The 26,291-nt window shown below is 48.7% G+C and overlaps 1 protein-coding gene across 1 annotated transcript in view; it reads left to right on the top strand.

Moving 5' to 3' along the window:
- The first annotated feature begins 6,454 nt into the window (after positions 1 to 6,454).
- FAM151B (family with sequence similarity 151 member B) overlaps positions 6,455 to 26,291 on the top strand; it is a 66,858-nt gene continuing 47,021 nt past the window's right edge. The window contains exon 1 of the mRNA XM_083151864.1: positions 6,455 to 6,687. Within this exon, the coding sequence (XP_083007990.1) occupies positions 6,546 to 6,687 (142 nt within the window). The 5' untranslated portion in view covers positions 6,455 to 6,545. The remainder of the gene's footprint in view (positions 6,688 to 26,291) is intronic.

Genomic DNA, 26,291 nt, shown 5'->3' with positions numbered 1-26,291 from the left:
GTGTGTGGAGAGGGTTAGGCTACAGATGAGTGTGTTTGTGTATGGATAGGTTTAGGCTACAGGTGTGTGTTTGTGTGTGTGTGTGTGTGTGTGTGTGTGTGTGTGTGTGTATGGAGAGGGTTAGGCTACAGGTGTGTGTGTGTGTGTGTGTGTGTGTGTGTGTGTGTATAGAGAGGGTTAGGCTACAGATGAGTGTGTTTGTGTATGGATAGGGTTAGGCTACAGGTGTGTGTGTGTGTGTGTGTGTGTGTAGAGAGGGTTAGGCTACAGATGAGTGTGTTTGTGTATGGATAGGGTTAGGCTACAGGTGTTTGTTTGTGTGTGTATGGAGAGGGTTAGGCTACAGATGAGTGTGTTTGTGTATGGATAGGGTTAGGCTACAGGTGTTTGTTTGTGTGTGTATGGAGAGGGTTAGGCTACAGATGAGTGTGTTTGTGTATGGATAGGGTTAGGCTTCAGGTGTTTGTTTGTGTGTGTGTGTGTATGTATGGAGAGGGTTAGGCTACAGATGAGTGTGTTTGTGTATGGATAGGGTTAGGCTACAGGTGTGTGTGTGTGTGTGTGTGTGTGTGTGTGTGTGTGTGTGTGGATAGGGTTAGGCTACAGGTGTGTGTGTATGGATAGGGTGTGTGCTGCTGTTAAAGTGTGTGTGCTTGCAACAAGGGGACAGGTCTCAAAGAGAAACTTGTATACACAAAGAATAAGCAGAGGATGATGGGGAGAGGAAGTGAAATATAGGGGGGCACTAGGCTAGATAGAAAAGGGGCAGTGAGATGGTGGTGGGAGGGGGACACTAGGCTGGAGAATGGGGGAGGGGAAGGGGGAGACACCTGGCTGGCAGAGTGTTAAACATTGGGATAGAGGAGGTTAATGAATGAAGGGGAGACACTGAGCTGGGTGGCAAGGGACAGTGATATAGGAGTGGAAGGGGAAACCTGGGCTGAATGAGGGGGATCACAGAGTAACTGCACCAAACAGAATTGCACATTGGGGTTTAGAATTATAGAGAGAGCAGAGCAATGAGCTGGCACAGGGTGTGTGTAGTAAATAAGAATACACCTTACCTATATGATGGTTTCTCTGCGACTGGGAACCACTGGAGAAATGTATCCTCTTTGGGCAAACAATGTCTTCAGTTATAGGAAATCCCATGGTCTAGAAGATGCCTGTTTGTGTAGGAATATGTAATTATCATACAGAAGTACAGCCTGACCTGTGCCGTGTTCCCTCCTGCTCCGTGTCCCATCCACCTTCGTCTTTAATTAGCAACATGCTCAAGCATTGTGGCCCAGCCTCCTGCTCCCTGTGGCACCTCCTGCCCAATCTCCTTTGCGTTTACTGCCTCACTTCAGCCTTCTGTCCTTCTTATCTATCCAGCCTCCAGACCCCCTATTTGCTGCTCCGGTCACCCCCAATCTAGTGTCTGCCCTTTTCTCTTTGTAGACTCAAGTCCACTACTTTGTAGTCTACTGCCCAGTCTTTGCTGCCTCCTGTCCCCCCATCATTCCAGCCTCCTGCACCCTTCTCTTAGCCCCCTCCGCGCATAGCAGTGTCCCCTCCCCCATTGCAGTGTTTTTACACCCCTCCCTCAATAGCAGTGTCATCAGCCCCCTCCCCCATAGCAGTGTCATTACCCCTCCATACCTCCCAACTGTTAAAAGTGGGATCATCCCATTTTTTGGGCTAATGGACAGCAGTGTTCCGCAGTGGGAAGTTGGGAGTCCCCTCTGCCTGGCGCTGCAGAGCGGGGAATAGATTCTATGCGCACTGTATCTATTCAGAGGCAGTGTCATTAGCCCCCTCCTCCCATAGCAGTGTCATCAGCCCCCTCTCCCCTTATTGCAGTGTCATTATCCCCCCTCCCCCATAGCAGTACCATTAACCCCCCCCCCCCTTAGCAGTGTAATCAGCACACCTTCCCCTATTGCAGTGCCATTATACCCATACTTGCCTACTTTTGAAAAGTAGTTTCAGGGAGATAGTAGAGGTCACCAAAATTTTCAACGCGAAGCGTGCCGTTGAGGGTGTGCGTGCCGTACCCTGCCCAATCGGCGTGTCTAGCTCCATCTATGGGTGTATCTATTCCCACTCGTTTGGGTGTGGTAGTGACAGGTATACATACCTCCCAACTTTGAGGATGGTGCAGTAGAGGAGCTGGCATGCGCGCCGAAAATCTGGGGTGTGGCCCCGCAGTGTGGCATGAATAGACGCTGTGCGCAAGTGCACAGCGTCTATTCACAGGCGGCAGGGTGGGACTCCAAACTGCCCCCCCGCTGCGGGACGCTGCCGGCCCCAGGAACTTCCCCAGATACCGGGAAGTTCCCACGGTAATCGGGACAGTTGGGAGGTATGGGAATAAACGGGGGCCGCTCTTGCATCCTTTGCGATGATAGGATTTCTGGATTTGGGCACACAATGCCCACATGAATATCCCCGCTTACTCACACAATGCTCACGAGTAGCACAGCTTACGCACAAAATGCCCACAACACTAGACACGAGGCGTCGGCTGTGTCATCATATTTCTCCCCTACTTTCTAGCCCTGTGTCCTGATTAGATTAAGCTTGCTGAGAGCAGTGGTGCCCTCCTAGATCCAACAGTCTTAGGGCCAGATTCTCTAAGCTTCAAAAGTGATAAAATGGAGAGTGATAAACAGCCAGCCAATCAGCTCCTGTCTGACATTTTTCAAACACAGCCTGTGACATGGCAGGTAGGAACTGATTGGCTGGCTGTTTATCACTCTCCATTTTATCACTTTGGAAGCTTAGAGAATCTGGCCCTTAGTCCTGTCATAACAATGACTAGCTGAATTCTATTGTGGTTATGGTGGTTTTTGGGCTGACCTTTTACATTTGTAGGGAGCCTTCCAGCATCCCATGTCCGAAGCCTCTGGCAACCGTCACAAGGTTTGTGTGGAGACTTCTTTCCCGGGTCTGGCGGGTGCGTGGCCCACAGTACATAAATCAAAAGAGTTTTACCAGGGTCTGGTGGAAATGTGATCAGCAGTCCATAGTTCTTGAATTTCCCACCAGTGTCCCACCCAAATACATAAACCACAGTTTCCTTTGTAGATGACTGCTTGGTTGGGCAACCAGGCGATGCAATAGTGTCACTGAATGGGTCAAGCAACTCCACCTGGGAACTTAGTACACCCAACAGGGTAAATTCATAGTTAAGACAGTCACAGTTTTCTTCTGCCAACAAAATCTGATCTCTCGGGCCTTCACACTCCCTCCCCAAAACTGTATTCCCTGGGAACCCCACTTCCATCACCTCTGGTGCATCTGGACAGTGGCTTGCTTCCCCCTCCTCCATCCACAAAATGGGAAGCTGCAGAGTTACCTCCAAACCTGGGAACTCTGAAATTCTCTGGAACGTGGGCAAGTCTTCTGTAACAGCCTCAATGTACATGCCAGGAAATTCCGGCATTTCAATCTCTATGTGGCCTCTAGTGGTCCTGTCCTGAGTGGCTTCTTCACTCATGACAGAGAAAAGTGGTAAGAGGTGGTGCCTCCTGACACCCACCTGGAGGGGTGAGTCTCCATTATCTTTCAAATCCTCAGTCCACTCGTCCATATCCAATACCATGTGTTCTGGCGCTGCTACTTCTTCCACTGGGATGAGAAGCCGTTGCCAGCAGTGCCCTTGGGCATCCCTCTGATCGATGACCGCCTCCACCAGTATAGCACACTGGGCAGCTGGTTCGATTGTCACTGGTAGACTAGACTTCACCTGCAGGGATAAGACCCTGACCGTTACAGACTCCTTGGTACCCATGACACTGATCTCTTCTTGGTACTGGCATTCATTCACCATTTCCTCATCTTCTACATCTACAAATGGGAAGGTGTAGTGCATCTCCTCATGGAGTGTCTGAATGACAGCTCCCACCTTCTTCTCAGTTTCAGTAGTCTCCCCCAGTAAAGCACACTGGACAGCTGTTATCCACGGAGGTTGAAGAAGCTGCTTCAGGCGTTGCATTTCCACATTCACCTGGTGGCACTGGTCTAGCCACTTCAGAGTATCAAACACCCCCTGGTCCATTGCTTCTTCCGACGCAAGACCAAAGTACTCCTCCAGACACTCCAGCTGTTCCTATGTCTCCCACTGGTATCCCTGGAGCAGCACCCAGCTCCTGTAATGACTGAAAGCATGTAGGGGATTCTCTTGATCCTGGATGAGGCAAAGAATAATTTCTTCCCGTGCTAACTGTTGGCAAACGATACCTTGCTGCTCACACTCGGAAACCAACTCTTCCCGGTTCATCATCTCCAGTTGGTCCACTGGTCCCACTGGCAGTGACTCAACTATATTCGGTATAGCCAAAGGCATGGCAGATGCACAACTCATCTGCTCCTCAGATATTCCTTGTACAGGGTAGTGCAGGGAAGCATTATTAGTGTTCCCGTTAGGCTTCTTTTGCCGGGCGCTGCACCCTGCCCCTTTAAAACATGCTCAATTCCGCCCTGCCCTTATTGTCCCGCCCTGCACCCTGCATAATATGTCTCTCCCCGGCCGCTCCGCCCACCCTGCGCCCAGCATAATGATACACGCAGCTTGAGCTGCGTGTACTGTCTCTCCATGGCCACTCCGCCCGCCCGCCCTGCATCCTGCATAATGAATGCGTGTACTGTCTCCCCCCTGTCGCGCTGACACGCCGCTCACCTCTTGCTACGTGAGCGGCAGTCAGCTCTTACAATCAGCATGCATCCTCCCTCCTGCCGAGCTGACATGCCGCTCACGTAGCAAGAGGTGAGTGGCATGCAGGGGCGGATTGGCGTGAAATCGGGCCACTTCCCATAAATCATTAAAAACGGCCGCTCTCCCTATGTCTGGGCCACCGCGATCTCAGCGGTTTGCCCAAATCCCAAATGACCACAGGAGGGCTGCAGCGCGCAGCTCCTCCCATGGTCCTTTGCGGAGCTCGTGAGTGGCAGCTCACGGCTCCGTCCTCCTCCTGGCTGGCTCCCTCTGCCATTAAAATAGACAGGACCAAGGAGCAGCAGCCGGGGACTGAGCAGAGCAGCTGCGGCGGCCGGGGACTGAGAAGAGCAGCAGCGGCGGCCGGGGACCAGGGAGAGCAGCAGCGGCAGCTGGGGACCGAGAACCAGGGAGCTGGTGAGCAGTGGTGGCCAGAGAGATGAAAGCCATGAGGCCGGCACCAGGAACGGAGGCCTGCTTATCATGGTGATAATCAGTGTTGCCAACTCTGAAACGTAAAACAAGCAACTGATGACCAAAAAACAAGCCCAAAACAAGCCCAATCTAATCCTAAAAAGTCCCAAAACAAGCCCAACTTACATTTGACTATATTTTACGTATTATTTATACAATCTACATGTAATGTCTTTACAATGATATTTTATCAGCACAAAACTGACTTTTAAAGAATACTATAACACTTCCTGCTTCGCCTCATTGATGAGGCAAAGCAGGAAGGGACATCGACAAGATGTATTAACATCTTGTCTGCCGAAGCGGGCGAACACAAACTTGCGCGCTGACTTCTTCCCCATGGCCGGCTGTACTGGGCATGCGCGAGACCTCACTACTCACGTGAGATTCCAGCGCAGCCTGAAGCCAGCAGCAGGGACAGTGATGTCACTGTTTTGGGTATAGGGCTTTGTCACCCTGCAGCTGTTGAAGCGGATAGCGGCAGGGGGCGGGACAGTCAGCGCTGTGGACCGTTCATACATTTACCTTACATAGCGGCCTGTGCACACCGGCTCCTTCTTACATGGGGGAGAAGCAGGATCAGTGCACATAACATGCACTGATTCCCCCTTCTCCCCCATAGCGCGCCTTCATACATCTGCCCCAATATGAGATATTTTACTTTCATTTTTTTCTCTAAAGAAAAATCTCAAGTGAACATTGTCCTTTGTACACACTGAGAAATATTTACCATACACGGTGCGACAGGCGATGTACATTTTGTACTAGATCGCATGCGTTTTGAATGCGCTGCAGTGCAATCTAGTGAGCACATACTTGTTGTGCTGTGCGATGTGAGCGGGATAAATTGTACCATGCGTGGACATCTTAAGAAAAGATAGAACAATCTTACTACAAGCATCATTGCTAAAATCAGATTAGCCCTACTGAATACACACAAGCCGCAACATAGATAATGGGAGTCATTACCATTTCTAAAAGCCTAGTTCTCACCTGTGTTTGTCCCTTATCTCTGTGCTGAATAACTGAATTACAGAGAAGCCCAAAATAAAACAAGCCCAAAACAAGCTACTAAAAAAAATTATAAGCCCAAAAACAAGCAACAAGCAACCATCAAAAAAAATAAGCAACTCACGAAAAAAACAAGCCCAAATCCGCTTGTTTCAAGCTGACTTGGCAACTATGACTGTGTTTGTCCAGCAGGGGGTGTGCCACCACGACTACCTTAACTGTAAAGAAGCTTCCTGATTGAATAATCTCGCACTGGGATGGGATCCCCCCCTCCTCCTCCCCGGAATTATCCTGTGTCACATGACATGGCTGCTGCTGGAATCTGTAGCTGTGTGTGTGCCTGTGACTGTGTACCTGGATGAGAAGGTGTGGGACTACATGCAGCAGGTCCTGGCCTTGTGTCACTGCCATTGTGATCATTACAGCAGGCACACTAATTACTTACTACCAGCTGTGCTGTGCGGGTCCCTCGGGTGTAACTATGGACAGGAGGAGATGGGGTAAGCAGTGTATTTATAGTGCAGACAGATCAGCGGATTCTGCCTGGTGCTGCTTCAGCCTCTCCTGAATATATACAAATAGCTGGAAAGTGAAATGCTACCTGCACCATGTAGTGTCTATAATACTCTGCAGCCAGGGCTGTAGCAGCACAGCGTTATACTTATTCATTCCTTCCAGTGCTGAGTGTGACCAGCATCTCTAGTATACTCATTTCCAGTTCTGAGTATGACCAGTACAGTATCTCTAGTATACCTAGTATATCCACCCTTCCAGTGCTGAGTATCACCAGCATCTCTAGTATATACACCCTTCCAGTGCTGAGTGTGACCAGCATCTCTAGTATATACATCATGCCAGTGCTGAGTGTGACCAGCATCTCTAGTATATACACCCTTCCAGTGCTGAGTGTGACCAGCATCTCTAGCGAATACATCCTGCCAGTGCTGAGTGTGACCAGAATCTCTAGTATATACATCCTGCCAGTGCTGAGTGTTACCAGCATCTCTAGTATACCTAGTATATCCACCCTTCCAGTGCTGAGTGTGACCAGTATACCTAGTATATACACCTGTCCAGTGCTGAGTGTGACGAGCATCTCTATTATACTCTCTTCCAGTGCTGAGTGTGACCAGCATCTCTAGTACAGTATATACACCCTTCCAGTGCTGTGTGTGACCAGCATCTCTAGTACAATATATACACCCTTCCAGTGCTGAGTGTGACCAGCATCTCTAGTACAGTATATACACCATTCCAGTGCTGAGTGTGACCAGCATTTCTAGTACAGTATATACATCCTTCCATTGCTGAGTGTGACCAGTATACCTAGTATATACACCCTTCCAGTGCTGAGTGTGACCAGCATCTCTAGTACAGTATATACATCCTTCCAGTGCTAAGTGTGACCAGTATACCTAGTATATACACCTGTCCAGTGCTGAGTGTGACCAGCATCTCTAGTATATACACCCTTCCAGTGCTGAGTGTGACTAATATAGCCACCCTTACAGTGCTGAGTGTGACCAGTATACCTAGTATATACACCTGTCCAGTGCTGAGTGTGACCAGCATCTCTAGTATACTCACTTCCAGTGCTGAATGTTACCAGCATAAATGGTATATACCCACCGTGGTGAGTGTGACCAGCATCTGTAGTATTTCCATCCTTCCAGTGCTGAGTGTGACCAGCATCTCTAGTATATACACCGATCCAGTGCTGAGTGTGATCAGTAGAGACAGGATTATATGCAACATAAAAAGCATGAAATATGCATGCAAATATGCATGAAAAATACTTAAAATATGCATGAAAAGTGTTAAAATATGCTATATTAAATAATAAAAAAGTACTTTTTAACTTATTTATTAAAAAATTGCCATACAATTAGTAAAAAATAGGCCCACAGCATCTGCAGATGTCTAGTGCTGTCCATAGGATTTTTTTCTTCCTGGCTGCTACAGCATACTGCAGCGTCCAAAGCTCTACTTGCATCAACCACATGGACCCTCATCTCCAGTGCCGATGGATCAAATGTCAGCATAGCGTGTGAGGGCCGCGCCGTGAAAGGCTTCCTCCCTGCGCCGCATACTCACTATGACACGGCATTTCCTATGCGCCGCGTGATGTCACAACCCTTCCGCCTGCCTCCTCTGCTGCAGAAGTCTGTCTCTTGGTGTAAAGTCCCAGGCCAGGGGCAGGCAAAGGTTCAGGAGCTTCGTAATGGCATCTGCCCCGTCTGACTTTTATCAACATGGATTGGCAGCCTAGAGCAGTGTCAGACATAGCGTACATCCAAGGTTCCCCACACTGCGCACATATTGCCACAGCCTGCACACTCTACCACTACCTGACCAGCAGCAGAAGCAGGGCAAAGCAGTGCTGTGACTCGCGAGTGGAAAGGGGGCGCGGCCTAAAATATGCACCATCACTAGATTTTAGGTAAAATATGCAATAACCAGTGAGATTGGGCAAAATATGCAAATAAATATGCAAATGCATATAATCCTGTCTCTAGTGATCAGTATACCTAGTATATACACCTGTCCAGTGCTGAGTGTGACCAGCATCTCTAGTATACTCTCTTCCAGTGCTGAGTGTGACCAGCATCTCTAGTATACTCTCTTCCAGTGCTGAGTGTGACCAGCATCTCTAGTATACTCACTTCCAGTGCTGAATGTCACCAGCATAAATGGTATGTACCCACTTCCTGTGGTGAGTGTGACCAGCATCTCTAGTATATACATCCTGCCAGTGCTGAGTGTGACCAGCATCTCTAGTATATACACCCTTCCAGTACTGAGTGTTACCTGCATCTCTAGTATATACACCCTTCCAGTGCTGACTGTGACCAGTATACCTAGTATATACACCCTTCCAGTGCTGAGTGTGACTAGCATCTCTAGAATATATACACCTTTCCGGTGCTGAGTATGACCAGCACAAAGGTGCCAATTCTGTGGGTGCTCAAGGGCCCGAGCACCCACGGAAATTGATGAGCGCTGCTGGGCCGCCATATTAACTTGCTAATTTGCAGCTGCAGCACCCACAACAGTATGCCGGGAAGAGTGTATTCCGTCCGCTCTTTAGTGACCCGGCGGCTGCCGCATAAAAGATGCTGCCCAGCGCCATTAACAGAGCTGACAAAAGCATCTTCCTGGCATTCCTGTGCATGGGGGTATGTACGGTTATCATAGAGAAACAGCTGCAGGTCCACAAGTAATGTATAAAAAGGGGAACACTGTTGCCGTAATTTGAATATTGGAGACAACTGTGCTGCGTACTGGTATTATTTTGTGGCCACGCCTCTTTCCCTTGAAGCCACTCCTCTATATTTTTGGCGGTACTTGTTTCCTAGCACGGCGCCCATCGCATCGTATACCATAAGCCTTACAATGGGATGCGATGCGATGGCACCCGATGTTATACAATTTTAAAATCGTATACCATTGTATATGGCATACAATGCCATACAACGCGATGGTATACGATTTTAAATTGTATAAGCACCGTAATGGGTGCTTACAATGTTAAAAGCACCCCCACGACACCCCTACTATCGATGCGATACATTGTATAAGATGCCATACGACTGAATATTGTAGGTGCCGTGCTAGGAAACAAGTACCTTTTTGGCTTGAGCACCCACCAGCAAAAACATAAATCAGCACCTATGGACCAGCATCTCTGGTATACTCACTTCCAGTGCTAAGTGTGACCAGCATCTTTGGTATACTTACTTCCAGTGCTGAGTATGACCAGCATCTCTAGTATGCTCACTTCCAATGCGGAATATGACCAGCATCTCTAGCATATACTGTACACCCTTCCAGTGCTGAGTGTGACCAGCAACTCTAATATATATACCCTTCTAGTGCTGTGCGACCAGCATCTCTAGTATATACACCCGTCCAGTGCTGAGTGTGACTGTTATATCTAGTATACTAAATTCCAGTAACGAGTGTTACCAGCATCTCAAATATATACACCCTTCCAGTGTTGTATGACCAGCATCTCTACTATATACACCCTTCCAGTGCTGAGTGTGACCAGCATCTCTAGTGTATACACCATTCCAGTGCTGAGTGTGACCAGCATCTCAAATATATACACTCTTTCAGTGCTTAGTGTCTTTCCAGTGCTAAGTGTGACCAGCATCACTAGTATAAACACCCTTCCAGTGCTGAGTGTGACCAGCATCTCTAGTATATACACTCTTCCAATGCTGAGTGTTACCTGCATGTCTAGTATATACACCCTTCCAGTGCTGATTGTGACAGTATATCTAATATATACCCCTCTTCCAGTGCTGAGTGTGACATTATATCTAGTATATACAACCTTTCAGTGCTGAGTGTGACCAGCATCTGTAGTATATACACCCTTCCAGTGCTGAGTGTGACCAGCATCTCTAGTATATACACCCTTCCAGTGCTGAGTGTGATCAGCATCTCTAGTATTTACACACTTCCAGTGCTGAGTATGACCAGCATCTCTAGTATATACATCTTTCCAGTGCTTAGTGTGACCAGCATCTCTAATATATATATATATACACCCTTCCAGTGCTGAGTATGATCAGCACTTTTGGTATACTCACTTCCAGTGCTGAGTATGACCAGCATCTCTAGTATATGCACCCTTCCAGTGCTGAGTGTGACGAGCAACTCTAATATACAGGGCCGGCACCACCACTAGGCAAATCTAGGCATTTGCCTAGGGCGCCAGCCACTGGAGGGCGGCACTTCGCCCCTCGCCTGGAGGCTGCAGGGGTGTCCGTGCCGGGTACCTGCGGCACTGTGTGATCTGGCGGCGGGGTCCCTGCAGTGATGCGCGCTATCCGGCAGCCAGGCGGCGGCGCGGGAAGCGCTGCTGGGTTTGAAAACATTCCGCATGCTGATTGGCTGAGATTCAGCCAATCAGCCTGCGGCGAGTTTTCAAACCCATCAGCGCTTCCCGCGCTGCCGCCTGGCTGCCGGATTGCGCGCATCACTGCAGGGACCCCGCCGCCAGATCACACAGTGCCGCAGGTACCCCCCCCCTAGGCACCGGGGCGCCCCACCCCCCCTCGCCTGGGGCGCTCCGGTGCCTTGCACCGGCCCTGCTAATATATACACCCTTCTAGTGCTGTGTGATCAGCATCTCTAGATCATAGACCCATCCAGTGCTAAGTGTGACCATTACATCTAGTATACTCACTTTGAGTACTGAGTGTTACCATCATCTCAAATATATACACTATTCCAGTGCTGAGTGTGACCAGCATCTCTAGTATTTACACCCTTCCAGTGCTGAGTGTTACCAGCATCTCAAATATATACACCCTTCCAGTGCCCAGTGTGACCAGCATCTCTAGTATATACACCCTTCCAGTACTGAGTGTGACCAGCATCTCAAGTATATACATCCTTCCAGTGCTGTGTGTGACAGTATCTCTAGTATATACACCCTTCCAGTGCTGATGGTTGTGACAGTATATCTAGTATATACCCCCTTCCATTGCTGAGTGTGACCATCATCTGTAATATATACACCCTGCCAATGCTGAGTGTGACCAGCATCTGTAATATGTACACCCTTCCACTGCTGAGTGTGACCAGCATCACTAATATAAACACCCTTCCAGTGCTGAGTGTGACCCGCATCTCTGGTATATAGCCCCTTGCAGTGCTGAGTGTGACCAGCATCTCTAATATATACACCCTTCCACTGCTGAGTGTGACCAGTATCTCTAAGATAGACACCCTTCCACTGCTGAGTGTGACCAGCATCACTAATATAAACACCCTTCCAGTGCTGAGTGTAACCAGCGTCTCTAGTATATAGCCCCTTCCAGTGCTGAGTGTGACCAGTATATCTCGCATATACATCCTTCCAGAGCTGTGTGTGACACTATCTCTAGTATATACACCCTTCCAGTGCGGATTGTGACAGTATATCTAGTATATACCCCCTTCCAGTGCTGATTGTGACCAGCATGTTTATTATATACACCCTTCCAGTGCTGAGTGTGACCAGCATCTCTAGTATATCCATCCTTCCAGTGCTGAGTATGACCAGCATCTTTGGTATACTGACTTCCAGTGCTGAGTATGACCAGCATCTCTAGCATATACACCCTTTTAGTGCTGAGTGTGACCAGCATCTCTTGTATATGCACCCTTCCAGTGCTGAGTGTCACCAGCATATCTAGTATATACACCCTTCCAGTGCTTAGTGTGACCAGCATCTCTAGTATACTCACTTCCAGTGCTGAGTATGACCAGCATATCTAGTATATTCATCCTTCCAGTGCTGAGTGTGACCAGCATCTCTAGTATATACACCCTTCCAGTGCTGAGAGTGACTAGCATTTCTAGTATATACACCCTTCCAGTGCTGAGTGTGACCAGCATCTCTAACATATACACCCTTTTAGTGCTGAGTGTGACCAGCATCTCTTGTATATGCACCCTTCCAGTGCTGAGTGTCACCAGCATATCTAGTATATACACCCTTCCAGTGCTGAGTGTGACCAGCATCTCTAGTACAGTGTATATACACCCTTCCAGTGCTGAGTGTCCAGCATCTCTAGTATTTACACCCTTCCAGTGCTGAGTGTGACTAGCATTTCTAGTATATACACCCTTCTAGTGCTGAGTGTGACCAGCATCTCTAGTACAGTATATACACCCTTCCAGTGCTGAGTGTGACCAGCATCTCTAGTATATACACCCTTTTAATGCTGAGTGTGACCAGCATCTCTAGTATATACACCCTTTTAGTGCTGAGTGTGACCAGTATATATAATATATACCCCCTTCCAGTGCTGAGTGTGACCAGCATATCTAGTATATACACCCTTCCAGTGCTGAGTGTGACCAGCATCTCTAACATATACACCCTTTTAGTGCTGAGTGTAACTAGCATCTCTTGTTTATACACCCTTCCAGTGCTCAGTGTGACCAGCATCTCTAGTATATACACCCTTCCAGTGCTGAGTGTGACCACCAGGATCTTTAGTATAAACACCCTTCCAGTGCTGAGTGTGACTACTATTTATAGTATATACACCCTTCCAGTGCTGAGTGTGACCAGAATTTCTAGTATATACACCCTTCCAGTGCTGAGTGTGACCAGCATTTCTAGTATATACACCCTTCCAGTGCTGAGTGTGACCAGCATCTCTAGTATATACACCCTTTTAGTGCTGAGTGTGACCAGTATATCTAATATATACCCCCTTCCAGTGCTGAGTGTGACCAGCATCTCTAGTATATACACCCCTTCCAGTGCAGTAGCGCACGCAGGGGGGGTTTCTGAGTACCCAGAAACCCCCCCAGGAGTCTAAGGGCCATAGGCTGAAAGCTTAGGGTCCCTTCTTTCCACAGGTACAAGAATTTTAAAAATCGGCCCTTGGGAATCGGAGATATCTTACTTCAAAGCAGTGGTCCCCATCCAAGCCTGTTAATTGCTATTCCCAGTCAGATATTTCAGGTTCTGTCTGACTTAGAGTTTTTCTGAGGGTATATTCCAAAAGCTGGGACTCTTCCCCTTTGAAGGACACCATGAGCTTGTCTCTACTGTGCCCAGAACCAAAGATATTAGCCTTCCAGCAGCTGGTTACTGCTCCAGCTCCACACACCTGGTATGTAGTTTTATATACTCGTTGGCAGATTGCTCTGCCTACTGAACTCTGATCCCCTAGTCCCCATTACCATTTGGTAGGTGGGATCCTCTAGTGTTTAATTCCATTAAAATCTAAGAAATCTAGTTCCGGGAACTGGAGATATCTGCAGTCAAGCAAGCTGTCCTCCCACCAGAAAATTATGTATAATAAGCCCACTCCACTATACACCGCTCCTCTGCATATTAAACATCCTGCACAACCCTGGAAGTTATGTATTAGGGCCCCTTCATTCAGCTCAATGCCCCCTTCTCCCACCTCATCTCCCACCATCTGTGCAGTGAAGGGGTAATTAGTGGAAATTACTGATCCAGGCCATACATGCTGAGCGGTTGATATAATACCCCCTACCAACCACGGGACATCAATGCTTACCCCACCCCTACCGCTGGAGGATCTGTAGGGGCCTCAATACATTGCTATGCCCAGGGGTCTACACTGCTGTTGATACCCCTGTATGTGTATATATATATATAGTAAGCAGCGCACGGAGGCACTCAATGAATAAATGGATAACACAACGCAGGTAAATGTCCAAACGTTTTCGATGTATTAAAATCACATCTTCATCAGGAACCGTTCCTGATGAAGATGTGATTTTAATACATCGAAAACGTTTGGACATTTACCTGCGTTGTGTTATCTATTTATTCACTGAGTGCCTCCGTGCGCTGCTTACTACATATTGACCCAACTGGGTTATTTTGGAGGGCAAAGTTGACGTTATTTATCAGGTGTGCTGCCTATTGGCATATATATATATATGTATGTATGTATGTATATATATTTTATTATTTATATACATTTGGTCTATCTATAATACTTTAATTGACCCGGCATATACTGGGTCACCTAAGTGTCCATCTCCGTGCTTTGCTCCGCCCCTCTGGAAACCCCCTTCCGAAAATCCTGTGTTTGCCCCTGCAGTGCTGTGTCCTTCCAGTGCTGAGTGTGACCACCAACAAATATATACACCCTTCTAGTGCTGTGAGTGTGACCAGTATATCTAGTATATACCCTTCCAGTGCTGAGTGTGACCAGTATCTCTATTATACACCCTTCCTGTGCTGAGTGTGTGACCAGTATCTCTAGTATATACTGTACACTCTTCAAGTGCAGAGTATGACCAGCATTCGTATATACACCCTTCCACTGCTGATTGTGACAGTATATCTATATATACCCCCTTCCACTGCTGAGTATGACTACCATATCTAGTATACTCACTTCCAGTGCGGAATGTTACCTGCATCTCTAGTATACTCACTTCTAGTGCTGAGTGTGACCAGCATCTCTAGTATATACACCCGTCCAGTGCTGAGTGTGACCAGCATCTCTAGTATATACACCCGTCCAGTGCTGAGTGTTACCTGCATCTCTAGTATACTCACTTCCAGTGTTGAGTATGACTACCATATCTAGTATACTCACTTCCAGTGCTGAATGTTACCTGCATCTCTAGTATACTCACTTCCAGTAAAATTGTGGGCACTGCGCTAAAAACTTTGTAAAATAAGCTGCTCAATGAAAGGGTTAATAATTTGCAAAAAAAATGAGCGCTAAAAATAAGATCGGAGAGAAAGTTAAAGATATAGAGTAAAAGATAGAAAAGCACCTGAAAAATAAAATAAAAGTTAATAATAATGTTTACAGCCCCTTTGGGGCGTCCGTGTAAAAGTCCGTGGGGTACCTGCTGCTGTCCCTACTTCTATAGAGCACGGGGCTGGGAGACGGGAGCCAGGCGGGGAGACGGAGGTAGCGTCTCGCTGATGTTCTGAGAAGCCGCTCGTCTCCGTCTGTAGGTGACGTCACACGGTGCCGTGAAAGCCGTGTAGCCGGCGATGGTTCTTCGTGCTCCCGCTTGATGGAAGGGACTTGTAGAGGTCAGGGTAGCGTTCTTGCAGGTACTTGCAGGTATCCACAGGCAGGTCTTCAACGCGTTTCGTGCAGTTAAAGCACTTTTTCAAGAATGACAGTCTGCTGTCCATAATGGTCCTTTTATTCATTTTTTATTTGAAAAAACTTTATTAAAAAACGGAAATGAACATAAAAATGGTGGGAACCTCATGGAAAGACCTATATAGGTAAAATTGAAGGTATACGGTGCTTTATAAAAATAGAAAGAATGAAAGAGAAAAGGAGAGGATAATGAAAAAAGAGGAATTATATTTATAAATAGTATAATAATCAGTGGATTGAAAAAATGGTATTTAAGATAAATGAATTATAAAAGTATTTATAAAAATGCATTAAGCTCAAAATCAATATTTAATCCTTTTGGCATCAGGGTTTGCATGGCATATATCCACTTTGTTTCGGTTTGTTTAAGTGTTTTGATAAAATCGCCCCCTCTTAAATACCATTTTTTCAATCCACTGATTATTATACTATTTATAAATATAATTCCTCTTTTTTCATTATCCTCTCCTTTTCTCTTTCATTCTTTCTATTTTTATAAAGCACCGTATACCTTCAATTTTACCTATATAGGTCTTTCCATGAGGTTCCCACCATTTTTATGTTCATTTCCGTTTTTTAATAAAGTTTTTTCAAATAAAAAATGAATAAAAGGACCATTATGGACAGCAGACTGTCATTCTTGAAAAAGTGCTTTAACTGCACGAAACGCGTTGAAGACCTGCCTGTGGATACCTGCAAGAACGCTACCCTGACCTCTACAAGTCCCTTCCATCAAGCGGGAGCACGAAGAACCATCGCCGGCTACACGGCTTTCACGGCACCGTGTGACGTCACCTACAGACGGAGACGAGCGGCTTCTCAGAACATCAGCGAGACGCTACCTCCGTCTCCCCGCCTGGCTCCCGTCTCCCGCCCCGTGCTCTATAGAAGTAGGGACAGCAGCAGGTACCCCACGGACTTTTACACGGACGCCCCAAAGGGGCTGTAAACATTATTATTAACTTTTATTTTATTTTATTTTTCAGGTGCTTTTCTATCTTTTACTCTATATCTTTAACTTTCTCTCCTATCTTATTTTTAGCGCTCATTTTTTTGCAAAATACTCACTTCCAGTGCTGAGTGTGACCAGTTCCTCTAGTGTATGCCCTTTCAGTAAAATTTTATTTCATTTATTCTTGAGCCTCTGGTGGCTGCTGTTAAGCTTGAGTGGTCTGCAAGCCTATTTATACTCCTTGTATAGCTGATGATTTAAATACTGGTGTAGACAATGGAGGCTCCAAATGTTTTTCTGTGACACAGGGCAAGACTCAAATAGTGGAGCCACACCAACTGCCACCCCATATACTGCCAATCATTGCCAGCTGAGACTCATATGCGGTTGGTGTGCTTTACCTACTTGAAATTTGACCTGCGCTGCATCCCAACGTCTGGATCCACAACTGAAGACATTCCGAACCTCTGCCCTTAAGGCACGCTAACAGGTCAGGTTTTAGTGATCTCTATGCTAGAGCACAGCTGACTTAATTGGTACCTCAGTTATTTTGAATTAACCATCTGTGCTGCAGCCTAGATATTGTGGTGGTGATTGACAGCTCAATTGGGCAGATGCATTTGGTGCAAGGGCAATCCCAGCCTCACCATTACACTGCAGATCACTGTAGTACATAGATCTTTTGAAAGTGTAAAGCCCTTGTCCAAACATAAATCTTGAAAATTCCCATTTTGAGGGCGCGTTAGTGTAGGTAGTACAGGTGGGAGTAGTGTTGGTCTGAAATCATGTTAGTGTAGGTAGTACAGGTGGGAGTAGTGTTGGTCTGGGGGTGCATTAGTGTAGGTAGTACAGGTAGGAGTAGTGTTGGTCTGAGGGTGCATAAGTGTAGTTGTACAGGTGAGAGTAGTGTTGGTCCGAGGGCGCATAAGTGTAGGTAGTACAGGTGGGAGTAGTGTTGGTCTAAGGGCACGTTAGTGTATGTAGTACAAGTGGGAGTAGTGTTGCTCTGAGGGCACGTTAGTGTACTGTAGGTAGTGCAGGTGGGAGTAGTTTAGGACTGAGGGCACGTTAGTGTAGGTGGGAGTAGTGTTGGGCTGAGGGCACATTAGTGTACATAGTAAAGGTGGGAGAAGTGTTGGTCTGAGGGCGCATTAGTGTAGGTAGTGCAGGTGGGAGTAGTGTTGGTCTGAGGGCACGTTACAGCAGGTAGTACAGGTGGGAGTAGTGTTGGGCTGAGGGTGCGTTAGTGTAAGTAGTACAGGTGGGAGTAGTGTTGGGCTGAGGGCGCGTTAGTGTAAGTAGTACAGGTGGGAGAAGTGTTGGTCTGAGGGCACGTTACAGCAGGTAGTACAGGTGGGAGTAGTGTTGGGCTGAGGGCACGTTAGTGTATGTAGTACAGGTGGGAGTAGTGTTGGTCTGAGGGCGAGTTAGTCTATGTAGTACAGGTGGGAGTAAGTTTAAGTGGCTAGAGGAAATGCCATAGGCACAGAAGAAATCTTCAAAGCAGGAGAGAAATGTGGTTACCCTTTGAGTGCTAAAAATGCCAGCATTGCTCACAGAAACCGTTCTTTTAGTATAACTAAATACAAATACAGCCAAGTCCGTTAATTACACTGCAGATCACTGTAGTACATAGATCTTTTGAAAGCGTAAAGCCCTTGTCCAAACATAAATCTTGAAAATTCCCATTTTGAGGGCGAGTTAGTGTAGGTAGTACAGGTGGGAGTAGTGTTGGTCTGAAGGCGTGTTAGTGTAGGTAGTACAGGTGGGAGTAGTGTTGGTCTGGGGGTGCATTAGTGTAGGTAGTACAGGTAGGAGTAGTGTTGGTCTGAGGGTGCATAAGTGTAGTAGTACAGGTGGGAGTAGTGTTGGTCTGAAGGCGTGTTAGTGTAGGTAGTACAGGTGGGAGTAGTGTTGGTCTGAGGGTGCATAAGTGTAGTAGTACAGGTGAGAGTAGTGTTGGGCTGAGGGCGCGTTAGTGTAAGTAGTACAGGTGAGAGTAGTGTTGGGCTGAGGGCGCGTTAGTGTAAGTAGTACAGGTGGGAGTAGTGTTGGTCTGAGGGCGCGTTACAGCAGGTAGTACAGGTGGGAGAAGTGTTGGTCTGAGGGCGCGTTAGTGTAAGTAGTACAGGTGGGAGTAGTGTTGGGCTGAGGGCGCGTTAGTGTAAGTAGTACAGGTGGGAGTAGTGTTGGGCTGAGGGCACGTTACAGCAGGTAGTACAGGTGGGAGTAGTGTTGGGCTGAGGGCGCGTTAGTGTATGTAGTACAGGTGGGATAAATGTTGGTCTGAGGGTGCGTTACAGCAGGTAGTACAGGTGGGAGTAGTGTTGGGCTGAGGGCGCGTTAGTGTAAGTAGTACAGGTGGGAGTAGTGTTGGGCTGAGGGCGCGGGGCGCGTTAGTGTAAGTAGTACAGGTGGGAGTAGTGTTGGGCTGAGGGCACGTTACAGCAGGTAGTACAGGTGGGAGTAGTGTTGGGCTGAGGGCGCGTTAGTGTATGTAGTACAGGTGGAATAAATGTTGTTCTGAGGGCGCGTTACAGCAGGTAGTGCAGGTGGGAGAAGTGTTGGTCTGAGAGCGCGTTACAGCAGGTGGTACAGGTGGGAGTAGTGTTGGTCTGAGGGCGCATTACAGCAGGTAGTACAGGTGGGAGTAGTATTGGTCTGAGGGCGCGTTAGTGTAAGTAGTACAGGTGGGAGTAGTGTTGGGCTGAGGGCGCGTTAGTGTAAGTAGTACAGGTGGGATAAATGTTGGGCTGAGGGCACGTTACAGCAGGTAGTACAGGTGGGAGTAGTGTTGGGCTGAGGGCGCGTTAGTGTAAGTAGTACAGGTGGGAGTAGTGTTGGGCTGAGGGCGCGTTAGTGTAAGTAGTACAGGTGGGAGTAGTGTTGGTCTGAGGGCACGTTACAGCAGGTAGTACAGGTGGGAGTAGTGTTGGTCTGAGGGCACGTTACAGCAGGTAGTACAGGTGGGAGTAGTGTTGGTCTGAGGGCACGTTACAGCAGGTAGTACAGGTGGGAGTAGTGTTGGTCTGAGGGCGCGTTACAGCAGGTAGTACAGGTGGGAGTAGTGTTGGGCTGAGGGCGCGTTAGTGTATGTAGTACAGGTGGGATAAATGTTGGTCTGAGGGCGCGTTACAGCAGGTAGTACAGGTGGGAGTAGTGTTGGTCTGAGGGCACGTTACAGCAGGTAGTACAGGTGGGAGTACTGTTGGGCTGAGGGCACGTTAGTGTATGTAGTACAGGTGGGAGTAAGTTTAAGGGGCTAGAGGAAATATAGGCACAGAAGAAATCTTCAAAGCAGGAGAGAAATGTGGTTACCCTTTGAGTGCTAAAAATGCCAGCATTGCTCACAGAAGCTGTTCTTTTAGTATAACTAAATACAAATACAGCCAAGTCAGTTAATTGAAGTTTAGTTAAATATTGCACCCAAAATAAGAACAGTCGCTGTGAGCGGCGCTGGTATTTTTAACGTATATTTTGAGGATCTCTCACAGCAAAGTTAAGTACAAGTCAGAGATAGAAGACATGAAGGTATTTTGAGATATGAGTTAAGATGTATAATGGTGCTGTGTTGAGGGCTTTGGGTGTATGATTTGAATTGTGTAGGGCAGTGGTTCCCAACCTGGGGTACTAGTACCCCTGGGGGTACTCTGGAGACCAGTTGGGGGTACTTGAAAATAACATTGGTAATGGTGGAAGAAGGAAAAGTCTTTTGATGGCGGCAGAAGACTCCCATTGCCATGGAGACGAACCACGTTGTGTCACTTTTGGTCTGCAGCGTCATTAGTGTCTCCTTGTGCTTTTGCCTGACCAGCAATCCACTAGGAGCTACCTACGCTGCCCTCAAGCATCAGCAATAATCTGCCCCATGTCAGGTGTCGAGAAAGCAGTGGAATTAATCCTACAGGCATCAGTGGGAACCCCGATGACAGTACACAGCCAGCGGCCAGACACAGAGGAATCTTGACTGCATACTACTCCTCCGCTACTCCTTAATATAAGGTGTGACCGGACGCCTGCCCTTAGCTCTGGCTACGCCCTTCGGGTCCACAGATAGCGGTTCCTGGTCTCACGGGACCTGGCCAATAGGGGATTCCCTGTTACCGTCAGTAACCGCCTGTTACTGACTCCGCCCACTACGCAGTGGGCGGGGTTATCGCTGCCACCACCAGACTCCTCCTACGTGGCATCTGGAACCACGGATACCTCCTCAGGTCCAATCGTTGGCACCTGAGTACTACCTGCGTCGACACGCTGCTGGTGTCGACTGGTCCCCCACTGGTCACGGACCAGACCTCTGCTTTGGTAGCTGGCAGAGCGGAGACTCGGAGACGCTGGATGCTATACCCAGAACAGCCGGAGAACGGAATTATTGCATTAATTCTGTTGGTCGCAGATGAAGCAGACTTCTTGGGCAAAAGATGGTTTATTGCCAATGGATCTGAAAAGATCCCTTCTCCTTTCAGAGGTATACAGCATACAGATGTTGTTACAGCATTCAGATACAGGCAGAAGTACAACTTTGGGCTCACAGAGCCCTGCTTATATAGGCAGAAAACTCTTTGACATTGTCAGATCCTCCCCCATACATTTACAATTTGCATCTCAATGTGCTACGTTACTTCCCGTGCATAACGAACCAAGATTACATACTACAAAGGATGAGTCCAATTTCCTTAGAATATATAACTTTCAGGAACAGGGGAGATATTTATCTCCTGGTAGCATGTTTACATAACGAAACACAAATGTCTGTGCCTCATCAACACCTCACACACAGGATGTCCTGGGCTCAGGGACCCATCACATATGGTACACAAATTTCCTTATCACAGGGCTTCAGACACAGAGCCTACTCCCTGCTGTGTTTTGGACACTCACAGACCTTCTGACAAGAGGGTCAGATTAGCATTTAATTTCCCCATCACCAAGATTTGCTAAATTCCTTCCTCCAGAAATGTACAAAGTGCATTGTAAGTCCAGAATGCATTCCTCAGTATTCAATACAATATACACAATATATGATGCAGTCCAAGCTCAGTGCCAAACATATATTACATAAATACATATGATATGTGTGCCGGGTGCCCAGCTCAGTGCTATAACTTACATCAGCACTGCAGCAGGGGTCCTGTCCCAGCTCAGTGCTACTCATACAGTTTAAAACAGGGCAAGTGCCCTTGTTCTGAATAACGGCCAAGCACGGATAGTTAACCCCTTCAGTGCTGTAGCCGCCATTAACCCCGTGTGCCGGGCTCTCCGGCCACACTTCTTCCCCCCCCTTCAAGCGGGAAACCAGAGGGCCATGTCCCAACGACTTGGCTCCTGGTCCCGCAGCCCATTTGGGGGTTACTGGGAGTGCCTGGGGGTGTTGGCCCCCAGCCTAGACAGTTCCTCCAGACTGCAGTGGGCCATATCCGGTTGGTGCTGAAAGTCCACACAGTCACCACAGTGTCCAAGTCCAAGGCCCCACAACAACAGTCTGTCTGTTTCCCCCAATGAAGGGGGCAAACCTTCATCAGGTGGGTGTTCCTTCACCCCTGTGGGGTGCCAGTGGCACCATCTGTGCCAAAGCTGGTCTGCTGCATACACAATTGCCACCCAGTGTGTCCAAATTGTGGCATACCCCACCTCCCACCATAGCAGTATTCTGCTCACACAAGCCACAGGGTGCTCCTGCCCACATGGCTCCTCCTGGCTCAGTACTGCTCCCAGTCCGTGCAGTGACGCAATAGTCCGTACCACAATGTCCTGGTAATAAATATGCGTCATCAGCACTGGAGCTGGTACCAGAGCCTCCTTTAGCGACTGAAATGCCAACTCACAAGCAGGTGTACAGTCCACTGTCTTGGGAGGACCCTTCCTAGTCACTACTGTAAGGGACGTCACTACCAAACTAGAGTCAGGGACAACTGGTCTGTAGGGCCTTACAGTTTCTAAGGTCAGTACCTGTCTGGGGGTTGTGGGCCGGGGACAGCCTCTGGTCGCCTCTACCTTCCCTGGTCTGGGCCTACCCCTGTCTCCTCCCACACTCTCCTCCAGGCACTGCACCCCTGTCACTTCTCCCGGGCACCCGTCTGCAACAACTGTCAGACCTGCCCTCCTGTCCTCCTCAAAGGACCTACGTCTTGGGGAACCCACTCTCTCTGGTGTATCCCCTTCTACCTTCCTGACTACCCTGGGCCTGAACCCTTCCTGCCCAGGTACACTCCCTACCCCCACCCCATCAAGGCCGCTGCGAGCTTGGCACCGTATGCCTGTCAGGGATGGGTCAGAGAGTGGAGCCTCCTGAACCCCCTGCCAGTGCCCCTCACTTTCTCCTAAAGGGGGACACTCTACAGGGGCATCTAGGTTGGGATGTCTAGGGTCATTCTGGTTTGGGTCAGTCATGGACAGGTCAGTGTGGTCACTCTTACTCACCGCTGGAGTTGGCAAACCACTAGGAACCGGAGCATCGCTGGGCACCCTCACAGGATACAACAAGCTGGCACACACATCCTCTGCGTTGCTAGGGGACGTAGGCACACCAGAGGCAAAAGGCATGCTGGGGAGATGCGCTGATCTAGCCGCTGTAGTCTTTTCCTCTGGGCTGGTTGATGCTGTGGTTGGCTGTGCTGGCAGTTGTCTGGCCGCTGTGGTCTTTTCCTCTGGGCTGGGCTGTGCTGGTGTCGATGGTAAGGACTGTAGTCTGGCAGCTTGACTCCAGGCGATGGCGTTAGCAAATGTAGTAACGATTCCACCCCCAAGATCATTCCCCAGGACTACATCTGTTGGGAGGCCATCCATGACGGCAACATCTCGCAACTCTGGTCCAGCCCCCCAATCCAGGTAGACTCTGGCCATGGGTACCTCTCGCTCCGCTCCATCTGCCATTGTAACTTTGGCAGTGCGACCCTGCAAGATTGCAGCAGGATCAATCAGTCTGGGGCTCACCACAGTGATTGAGGCCCCAGAGTCTCTCAGGCCTTCCCCCTGCAGGGGCCCCACTTGGACCGCCTGTAGGTGCCGCCACATATTCCTTAGAGGCCGCATGGCCATGCAGGTGACTCTATCAGCAGAGTCTGCCTGCTTCTCACCACACTCCATCGGACTGACTGGAGGGGGTACAGTCTCTGTGGGCTCATCTCCACGGGTTAAGCAAGCAAGCCGGGATCCAGCATTCGGATTGGTAGCGCGAATCTGGGGTGCCGGCAGTGTGGGACAGTTCATCCTCAGATGTCCGATTTTCCCACAGCTGTAGCACTTCTTGACCAGTCGGGGCTCCGATGATCCCTGATTACTTGCAGGGACGCTGCGGGGCGATTGCTGGCCAAGAGCACCCGGGTTGGAAGATGCTTGCTTTGGGGGGCGATGAGCTGAAGAGGGGTGTCCCCCTGCTGGTAAAGTCCTTTGTAGTGGGCTGCTACTTGGGCGTTTCAGCCCCTGCGACCGAATGGCCACATACTTGTCCGCTAGCTGGGCAGCCATCTTTACACTGGGTGGCTCCCGATCTAGCACCCACTCCTTCACTTCCTGGGCACACCTGCGGTAGAACTGCTCCCTGCAGATCACATCAATCAGGGTGTCCCAGGTTGTGGCCTTTGATTCCTGCACCCACTTCACCAAGTACTGCCGCAGCTGGGTGGCAAACTGCTCGTGGGTGCTGCCCGGATTCTTTGGCAAGTCCCGAAACTTTTTCCTGTAGGACTCAGGAGTTACAAAAAACCGTTGGAGGAGGGCCTTGGCGACAACATCATAGTCCCCACAGTCCTCATTAGCTACTCCTCGATAGGCCTCCAAGGCCTCTCCATGCAGGGTGGGTACAAGGTGTCTTACCCACTCCTGTTTGGGCAAATCATGTAATTTACAAGTCCTCTCAAAAACTTGCAAATGTCCATCAATGTCCCCATCGCTGTCGGCAAACTTGGCAAACTGAATCCGTCCCGCTCGTGGGGTAGCAGCTGACAACGGTCCTCGGGGTACCACGGCCTGTGGTGCCCGCTCCGCATGCCACATCCGAATGATGAGCATGCGTTCTTGTTCCGTTGCCCTCTCCCCTAATTCCGCTAGCCGATCCGCTAGGCTATCCGCGCCGTCCACCCTGGGACGCGGGGATCCTGGCCCTGCTAGGGAATGTTGGGAAACATGGCTGCTGCTAGAGGGGGCGTGGCTTGTGAGTCTCACCGGGTCCAGATGAAGGTCCTCTGTGTGGCTGTCCTCCTGGACACGGTCACCATCAGCGTGCTGCACCTCCTCCCGACTCGACTCCTCCAAGCCTTTGAGCGCCGCCCTCATTTCGTTTACAGTTGCTTTGGAAGGGATATCCACACCCTTCTCCCGACACACGATCTCGAGGTCATCCTTCGACATTCCGCTGAAGTCCGCCATCTTGCGCGTTCTCCTGGCTGCAGTTACTCCTCCCTGAGTAACTCGGCTTCTCCAATCGGGTGACTGAAGAGCCGCCTGGGTTATCCCACCGCTTGCCACCAATTTCTGTGACCGGACGCCTGCCCTTAGCTCTGGCTACGCCCTTCGGGTCCACAGATAGCGGTTCCTGGTCTCACGGGACCTGGCCAATAGGGGATTCCCTGTTACCGTCAGTAACCGCCTGTTACTGACTCCGCCCACTACGCAGTGGGCGGGGTTATCGCTGCCACCACCAGACTCCTCCTACGTGGCATCTGGAACCACGGATACCTCCTCAGGTCCAATCGTTGGCACCTGAGTACTACCTGCGTCGACACGCTGCTGGTGTCGACTGGTCCCCCACTGGTCACGGACCAGACCTCTGCTTTGGTAGCTGGCAGAGCGGAGACTCGGAGACGCTGGATGCTATACCCAGAACAGCCGGAGAACGGAATTATTGCATTAATTCTGTTGGTCGCAGATGAAGCAGACTTCTTGGGCAAAAGATGGTTTATTGCCAATGGATCTGAAAAGATCCCTTCTCCTTTCAGAGGTATACAGCATACAGATGTTGTTACAGCATTCAGATACAGGCAGAAGTACAACTTTGGGCTCACAGAGCCCTGCTTATATAGGCAGAAAACTCTTTGACATTGTCAGATCCTCCCCCATACATTTACAATTTGCATCTCAATGTGCTACGTTACTTCCCGTGCATAACGAACCAAGATTACATACTACAAAGGATGAGTCCAATTTCCTTAGAATATATAACTTTCAGGAACAGGGGAGATATTTATCTCCTGGTAGCATGTTTACATAACGAAACACAAATGTCTGTGCCTCATCAACACCTCACACACAGGATGTCCTGGGCTCAGGGACCCATCACATATGGTACACAAATTTCCTTATCACAGGGCTTCAGACACAGAGCCTACTCCCTGCTGTGTTTTGGACACTCACAGACCTTCTGACAAGAGGGTCAGATTAGCATTTAATTTCCCCATCACCAAGATTTGCTAAATTCCTTCCTCCAGAAATGTACAAAGTGCATTGTAAGTCCAGAATGCATTCCTCAGTATTCAATACAATATACACAATATATGATGCAGTCCAAGCTCAGTGCCAAACATATATTACA

Source organism: Crinia signifera, chromosome 1 (assembly GCF_055691185.1).
Source record: "Crinia signifera chromosome 1, ASM5569118v1, whole genome shotgun sequence".
Lineage (NCBI taxonomy): Eukaryota > Metazoa > Chordata > Amphibia > Anura > Myobatrachidae > Crinia > Crinia signifera.
Note: the sequence above shows the minus strand (reverse complement) of the source record. Positions and strands in the feature narration are given on the sequence as shown.